The sequence below is a fragment of the Engystomops pustulosus genome, chromosome 6 (genome assembly GCF_040894005.1).
Source record: "Engystomops pustulosus chromosome 6, aEngPut4.maternal, whole genome shotgun sequence".
NCBI lineage: Eukaryota > Metazoa > Chordata > Amphibia > Anura > Leptodactylidae > Engystomops > Engystomops pustulosus.
Genome location: NC_092416.1, coordinates 14,447,003 through 14,456,130, shown reverse-complemented (window position 1 = coordinate 14,456,130; position 9,128 = coordinate 14,447,003). Strand labels below are relative to the sequence as shown.

Below are 9,128 nucleotides of genomic sequence, written 5' to 3'. Positions count from 1 at the left end.
TCGGCCTAGAGTGACTTTTCTCCACTTCAGAGGTCATTAACATACATCATTCAACATTGTTTCCCCACATAAAGCTAAATATCCCAGAATATAGAAGGACATCCTGGTGGCACTGTCACTGTCCTACATAGTATGTAAGTGACGGCTTGTGGGCCAAAAGCCTCATGACTCAAGGTTAGGAATCTTCTGCTTTTTGTATGAAGACATATACGGTAAGTGGACATGATTGGTATAAATCACTATTGGTTGGCTGCCAATGGTTCTGTTGTGACCAATCAGCAATAATTATGCTACATGTGTACCTGATCTAAAAGAGTATTATATATATATATATATATGAAAACTTGTGTTCCAATGTGAGATGTTGATGTTATTTTGTGGTGTGAGGGGGTGATTATTATTGAAAAATGAAGTTATTACTGCACTTGGATCATTTCCATCCAACATTTATTAAAATAAAACTTTACAATGAAAGGAAAAATGTAAAAAACATCATTGGTTTTGGCAGCAATCATCACTATCAAGTGTTAGAAGAAGACTTTCAGCAGTAGAAGACACACAATGGCCGGAGTCAGGAGGACCTCATGGACTCTTGTTCCACCACTGGTGCAGATGAACTGGACTTTGATTGCTGTTCCTTCAACACTTGTAGACTGGCTGCCCAGGTCACAGAGAGATTTTGTTGAGCACCCCCGAACGGCTGTGGAGAGTAATCCTGAAAGAAGACCACAAATCCAAATTTTAGAAATTTAGTAGACAGGAAAATGCGATTCATCATCTGAGTTAAGTTTTCACATGTTCCTGCTATTGGGAGCCCTCAATGCCAATAAGCAGCCTGAAACTACTTCATATGTGATTGTTCCATGTCCATCTTATTTCTTCAACCAGGGACAACAAATGCCAAGCTGCCCTCACCCTAAAAGGCATATCATATCTGGCCTAGAATAGAAGAGTCAGAAAGAAACCTTTAAATTCCAATGAAAAAGGTAAGTACCTGTTATTTGTGTTGTTTGGAGAATACACATAGTCTCGTTGCCCGTGCATTGTATGGTGTCTGACGTGTAACACCAGGTAGAGTCAGCAGATACGCAGGAACGACAGGTCACTCCATTAGAGTTAGAGCTTTGTGCTGGAACTAGAACAAAAGAGGAAAAATGAAAAGACAAATGAAAAGAGGTCTAGTTTTGTTGTGTCATTTGTGGACCTACAGTATGAGAAGGTTCCTTGGTGAAGGGTTGTCCATGGTCTTTCCCTCAACAATGAGACCTAATCACTATCCTAATATTTCCCATACATTTTCTATCACACCATATAGAAAGATGTTGGCCAAAATCGCCTTTAAATCCAATTAATTACCATTATTTAAGGGACATGTAATTTTGCATAAACAATTAATACAAATGAATAAAAGAATTGTAATGTGAACAAAGTATAATTTTCACCTCAATTCCATCTCGCTAGTAAGATGGACAGAAGGTAACGGAGGTGTCAGATTACATAGAAGCTTTATGCAAAGGGGGAGGGGAGCGGTACATCACATGGGCAAGGTCTCCACCCACCAACTTAGAGGAAATGTACCATCAAATCCATCATGAGAAACCAGGGACATGTATTCATAGATCCAGGCACATGGGCTGTGGTATCTTCTTATATTTGTTATCCATGGCCTCCTTCCTTCTAAAATCAACTTTTTTAATTATGCTATTGAGCCAGAAGGTCTATGGGTGTGTTACAGAATCCCTCAGTGCCTTGAATTTACAGACTGTTGTTCCACTGCAGCAGGACATCTCAGTTTCCTCCTCCTCCCTGTAATCTCAGAGCCTGGCCGCTACAGCACTGAGGGTTTCTGATAAAAGGAGAAGAAGACAACATGTTTAGAAGCTACCAGGTTCTATTTTTGAAGGGTTCTCCTCCATTGTACACCCAAAATAATTTTATCTGGTGGGCTTAAGGTACCCCCTACTGAAACTGGTGGTTATGTTAGATGGTCAACCAAATGATTTGTGCAGCTGAGGGGAATTTTAAGGTCAGACACATGTGTATATGCAAAAAATTGTAAAAAAAAATGGATGACTTACGTGTAGGAAGAGCAGCAGTACAATTGTCATTGTTACAACAGGAAGTTGCCATCCGTATTTTTCCTTGTGATGTAGTCAAACTGGCAGTGAAGCTACATTGGGATGAAGCTACGCATGACCTGGTCAAAGATACTGATGTCGATCCACCTAGGAATTAGTAGAACAATTTATTATGCTAAATGCTCTTAATAAAATTCTCCCTTTTGAAAGGTTGTCAGATAATTGACCAGAAAAGGCCCCCGAGGTGCACCAAGAGACCACAAGGGGTTTTTGAGCACAGTGAAAACTACCTATAACTTCTCTATACAGGAAACAGGTGAAACAAAGTTGTCAATGTAAGACTGGGCATAACAAGTCCTCTGGTCAAGTGTCAAGTTGACGTTCTCTGACAAGGCTAATGAATAGGACAAAGCCTTCTATTACTAAATCCATCAACGATGTAGGTTCTGATGCCAGTAGAAACAACCGATCCATCTGGGGGTTTTGTGTAATGGGGACTCACATTTCAACGATTTATGGATCTAATCTATGAATAGCCAGGAGGGAATTTGGTTCTATATGGATTGTACAACAGCAGATACAGATTCACTGGGACCATCTGGTATGGAGAATGAAGTAAGGGCATGATGAAGACCTACATCCTCTCTCTCTGCTCCATCTAGTGGAAGCCCTTCCCAAAAATCTACTTCCCTCTCTTGGCTTAATCTAGTACAAGCAGAAGGGTGATATATCAAGACTGAGAAGGGTTGGGGTGGGCTTCACCTTGTCACACCAAGTGGCAGAGCCTAGAATTAGATGGACCCTAAAAAGTTTCAAGAAAATGGTGCTCCAGAAACCAGGTGAAAGCTTCTTATCTAGAGACTGAAGAATCAATCACAAATAGAGATGAGCGAGCACTAAAATGCTGAAGTGCTCGTTACTCGGGTCGAACTTTTCCCAATGCTTGAGTGCTCGTATCGAATAACGAATCCCATTGAAGTCAATGGGAGACTCGAGCATTTTTCACTGAAAGAACACATTGAAAGAAGAACACTAAAGAAGAACACATTGCAGATGTTAGCACTGAAAGAACACAGTGAAGAACACATTGCAGATGTTTGCAGTTGTTTTCACTGACGGCACTTGTGTCTTCGGCTAAGTTAGCAGATGTATGGAAACATCTGCAATGTGTTCTTCACTGTGTTCTTTCACTGTGTTCTTCACTTAAATGATCCTGTGTTCACTGTTTTAATTGTATTCTTCACTGTTCTTCACTGTCTTTTCTTAATTAAATGCTCGATCTCGAGCCGGCGAGATACTCGTCCGAACAACGAGCCGTTCCAAGTACTCTAATACTCGAACGAGCATCAACCTCGGACGAGTATACTCGCTCATCTCTAATCACAAACAGTATTACATTACAGTATTGCCTCCAGGTCTCAACAAAGGAAAAGTCCTCTCACTTACAGCAAGCAGGGATAGTGAAAATAGTAATCTAGTAACATGTACTAGACAGTTACAGAACTTTTCTTATACCTTGTATCTTTACTTATCATACACAAAACTCAAACAACTACAGAACAAAAGCAGAACTCACCAGCCACAGTTTCTGTGTATTCGGATCCGCACATGTAACCTGAAGTACAAGTCACACTGCTGCCGGTGCAGGTGGAGGACGAAGATGAACACTCTACACACGAGAGAGCCGCACCTAAGAAGAGTAATAGGGTTTAGTATTATTCATATTTTTCATTTATTATAATCATTATTTTATCATATTATTATTACAGGCAGTCCCCGGGTTACGTACAAGAAAGGGTCCAGAGGTTTGTTCTTAGGTTGAATTTGTATGTAAGTCGAAACTGTATATTTTATCATTGTAGATCCAGACAAAAAAAATTTGGCCCCAGTGACAATTGGAGTTCAAACATTTTTTGCTGTAATGGGACCAAGGATTATCAATAAAGCTTCATTACAGACACCTTACAGCTGATCATTGCAGTCTGGGACTATAGTAAAGCATTCAGAAAGCTTAGGGAAGAGCAAATCATACAAGACTCGATTCATAGAAACTTGTCAAATTTTTCAAAAGATTTGGTTTCGGGGTCAAAATAGAATAAATATTCCAACGATCCCGGCACGCACTGGCTTCACACTCGTTATTTACCTGTTATCTTATAGGTCAAATTATAGGTCAAATTTTTGCGTAAACTGATATATAAACCGTTCTCGTCCACAAAATCACCAATTTTATTTAAAAGATCCAATCTTGTTTTGTTCCTTTTTTTTTTTTTTTTTTTTTTTTTTTGTTTACAAATTTAACATTTATCCCGCGCCCATTTGATCATTATCAAAGATTTGTTGGAAGCTACCTTTGCCAGATTTGCATTGACTCTATGAACCGAATGAATCGATTGGCTCATCACTAATTTTAATTATGTTTTTTATAATAATAATTAAAATGATTACCTGCATTGTCTATATTCATAATACTGATTAAAATGATTAATAATAAAAATTCCTGTATTTATATAGCGCACACAGATTACACAGCACTGCACAGACTACCAAATGGTAGTCCCTGTCCCCAGTGGGGCTCACAAACTAATCAGCCCACCAGTATGTTATTGGAGTGTGGGAGGAAACCGGAGGTTCCGGAGGAAACCCCACACAAACACAGACTTATAATTTTTCTTTTTGTTTTAAGCATTTCTTAACCTGACATTATTAATCATTATGTCTAAGCATTTAGTTTGTGGCTATATAAATATATAAGATAATGTATAATAATAATCATAACTTCTATATATAACTTTTTATAATTCAAAGATTTATTAAAAATTGTATTGGTGCATTATTAGAGGCATTTGCTGATCAAAGGATACATTAAAAAGCTTGAACAAAAAATAGTAACAATAGAACACAATAAACAAAGTAAAGCCAGATAATAAGAATGATAAAAAGTTATATAATAATAATAATAATAATAATAATAATAATAACAATAATAATAATAATATGAATCAATATATAAAGACAGTAAAGTCTTACTTGTTGCTGCTAGAGCTGAGAGAAGGACCAGAATATTAACCGGGGAGCCCATCCTCGAAGTCTTGGTGACAGGTTGTATTCTAGGGTTGTGTGAAGTCATAGCTGAGGTTCCCTATTTATTAATTTTTAGGTGGGTGGGACGTGAGATCTCAATAATGACAAAAGAAAACCTGTTCGCCAAGAAATGGAAGTTCCTATTTATCCTTCAGACCTATTTCTTGACAAAGTAAGGGAGTGTGTCTTAGTTTTTCCTTCTCTTTGTTTACCCCACAGCAGATGAATGGTGGGAACAGGTCAAGGTTATAGTCATAGCCTGATACATTACCAATGTATTTACTTATTTCTTCTCTTTATATACAGTACTGGAATTGACAGTATTTATAAAAATATTCAATTAAAAAATGAAAAGGTTTAGCCTTTAAAGGGAACCTGTCATCAGGAGCCCTGTTCCTGGCCAGTGAGGAGTGGGGCAGACGTGTATGTCCTAAGGGTGGATGCGATGGGGGGGGGGGGTGGCATGTGGGACTTGGGAGGTTTTTTTATTAGAAATTGATGTATGACAAAGTGGTTTCTCGAGGGTGAGGGAGAAGGGACCACTCTTCACCGGCCATTAGCACTGGAATCGGGACACAGCTCTGCATACAGAATGGTAATCTTTTGATCTAACTTATCTTTTTTTCCATGCACCAAGGTGTGCGAAAGTTATAAGCCTCAGAATTTGCCAAAATGGAAACATTTTAAAAAAAAATCTATTTTAACCTAATAAAACCTATATAAATAAGACCTGTAGAATACAGGATAGCTCCTCTATACTAGTGGGTTTTGGAAGTCAGATGTCAATAGAGCATAGGACATAGCTCCATAGACTCCTATTGGAGGACTAGCTAGCCTGTTGGACGAATCAGTAAAGTCCTGCTACTATGGAGATCTTGGACATTCTGGGCTGTGTTAGGCCTTGTAGGGGCTGCCATTGCTTAGGGGCATAGCATACGACTAGAGATGAGCGAGCACTAAAATGCTCGGGTGCTCGTTACTCGAGTCGAACTTTTCCCGATGCTCGAGTGCTCGTTTCGAATAACGAACCGCATTGAAGTCAATGGGAGACTCGAGCATTTTTCATGGGGACCAAGGCTCTGCAATAAAATGTGTAATTTTATTGAGAAATAAGGAAGTCAGTCCTGTTGCTTAGTTTTTTTTAATTCAATGGAATATTCGTGGAACTTCAAAAAGGAGAATGACCCGTGTTACACATCTGCAATGTGTTCTTCACACATATTGTTCTTCACATCCTATTGTGAAGAACATCTTTCTGCACTCATGTCTTCTGATAAGTTAGCAGATGTACGGAAACATCTTCACTGTGTTCTTCACTTAAATGATCCTTAGAAAGCTTGTTCTCGAGCGGGCGAAATACTCGTCTGAGCAACGAGCCGTTTCGAGTCTTCTAATACTCGAACGAGCATCAAGCTCGGACGAGTATGCTCGCTCATCTCTACATACGACCCCATAACTTTCTATGGGCTCATGCACACGGCTGTCATTGCTGCCATCCATAAGCTGTGGGTAATTCTATCAGATGGGTTTTAAGGTCTGCTTTTAAGCTTTAGATGGTGAGGGGAAAGTCTGACACAATTTGGTAGAAAATTCCATAGTATGAAGGATGCAAAGGATAATCTTGAAGTGTTCAAACTTTACTGTGGTTCAGTTGTGAATAACCTTGTCCTGGAATAACGTTTTAATACCTTAAGAACCAAATATTACATTTCACTGTATGAATTTGCAACCAGGGCCTCGCTTTTTCTTGGGGCCTGGAGGAAGCTTGGGCCCAGAATACCGGAGTGGCTGGTGGTTGCGGCCTAGGGCACGCTATGGTCACAATGCTTGATATGGGGACCGGAGCGCTGTCCTACAGCCTGGCAGCTCTCCAGCAGGTGGTGTGTGCAAGAAATATGGAAGGAGAGGCTGATGTACTGGTTCTCCCTGGGGAAACCCCTAAAGTGTCTGCAGGATGAATCACTGGGTGATGGATGGGGAGCCCGTGGTGGTAACAGCCGTATCTATGGATCAAATGAAGGCAACATTGTGCAAATCAACTCACTGTTCCTTATTGAACAGCAGGTAGCAGGAAACAAGCCTAAAGGATTCTGGTAATGGAATGGTCCCTAGGAATAAAGAACCATCCTGGTAGTAGACGCAGGCTCGGAGAATGGAGATGGAGCTGTGTCCAAACTGTAGAAGCTTCAGCTCTGGATTAGAGTCTCCTGACTCATGTCCCGGGATTGGTTTCTGTGGCAGCACTAAAGGTGTGCTACCCAATCTATCTCTCTCTTCACTCAGACCATATGGTCTGGACTGCAGACAGGCAAAGAAGACAAACTGCTGAGAAGGAGCATGAGGTCTGGGCCATGTGCTTCCCCTGCACAGGGGGTTTTATACTTGCCCTGGTCAGGTGGTAGCATCTCTCCAATCACACTCCAGTTTGCAATACAGCCACGTAACTGGATAACATCTCACACTCATTTAACTATTGCCTTTCCAGGCAGAGGCTACAGATTACCTGAGATCTCCCTGCATTATCCCTTGGGTGAGTTGTATAGTCTCACCAGATGGATCCTGACAGGTAGAGGGCCTTATTAGCAACTACCCCTTTGCCTATACGTTGGCAGGTGTGTTGCAAATGCCTTCAATTTTTTAGTTTTATTTTTTATAAATCTTTTTTGAGTGTTTCAATTTGTCTTTCTTTTTTATCCAAAAATTTCCCATGGGGTCAACATGAGTGACTGTTAATCACTTTTATGGGACTTGTACAATTTGTGGGATATTGCTCCAATAACTTCCCTACAATGACAAGAAATCCTATATCTTTTTCATAAGGGATGTGATGCTCTCTCTAAGGCGTGCCCTTCAGTTTCACTGCTCTCAAAACATTCCATCGGTCTTTGTCATTGAGTCCTCGATGGAGAAGGAAGTAAAAATAAAGTGCCTTGAGGTGTGACATGTCCAGGCATACCAGACTGACAGACCCTGTAACAAATTACAGTCATTGGCCCTTTGGCTATTTAAAGAATCAAAGCTCTATTCACATCATGCAAAGTTATGGCATCATATGTTATATGGTAGGGTCCGAAGCACCTATAAAGGGTTAATTATAGCAAATTGTTTTCAAGATTAAGAATAATGTGAACTGGAAACTGCAAATGTAGAAATCATGTCAACCCTGTATGCAATCCGATGCTGTCTAGATAAGTCAAACTTTCCTCGCTTCATGTATGATTTTGTAGATTAATATTTTCTAATCTAATATATTAAGCTGTGTGTATGTATGCATGAGTGTGTGCATGTATGTGTGTGTATGTATGTATGTATGAGTGTGTGCATGTATGTGTGTGTATGTATGTATGAGTGTGTGCATGAATGTGTGTGTTTGTATGTATGAGTGTGTGCATGTATGTGTGTGTTTGTATGTATGAGTGTGTGCATGTATGTGTGTGTATGTATGTATGAGTGTGTGCATGTATGTGCGTGTATGTATCTGAGTGTGTGCATGTATGTGTGTGTATGTATGCATGAGTGTGTGCATGTATGTGTGTGTGTATGTATGAGTGTGTGCATGTATGTGTGTATGTATGTATGAGTGTGTGCATGTATGTGTGTGTATATGTATATGTGTGTATGCATGTATGAGTGTGTGCATGTATGTGTGTATGTATGTATGTGTGTGTGCATGTATGTGTGTGTATGTATGTATGTGTGTGTATGTATGCATGAGTGTGTGCATGTATAAGTGTGTGTGTGTATGTGTGTATATCTGGTAAAGGAATCTGCACCGTCACGTTGACAATCACCAAATTTTGCACAGCAGTTTTCTGTGACTCAGGGAACATCATAGACTCCGTTTAGAGCTGAAATTTTCGCCCCACGCTTTCCAAAATACACTTAGTAATCACCATATACAGGAGCCATTGTCTGCTGCTGCTGTGATATCTAGAAGCTGAGCCCTGATTGGTTGCTATTTTGCCA

The 9,128-nt window shown here is 39.9% G+C and overlaps 1 protein-coding gene across 1 annotated transcript; it reads right to left on the bottom strand.

The window, feature by feature from the left end:
• Window positions 1–430: 430 nt before the first annotated feature.
• On the bottom strand, window positions 431–5,186 carry LOC140134594 (uncharacterized). Its single transcript, XM_072155027.1, has 5 exons — window positions 5,109–5,186; window positions 3,655–3,768; window positions 2,079–2,225; window positions 995–1,135; window positions 431–715 (listed from the first exon to the last, which is right to left on the bottom strand). The coding sequence occupies exons 1-5, from the start codon at window positions 5,158–5,160 to the stop codon at window positions 528–530; spliced, it is 642 nt and encodes a 213-aa protein (XP_072011128.1). The 5' UTR covers window positions 5,161–5,186; the 3' UTR covers window positions 431–527.
• Window positions 5,187–9,128: the final 3,942 nt, after the last annotated feature.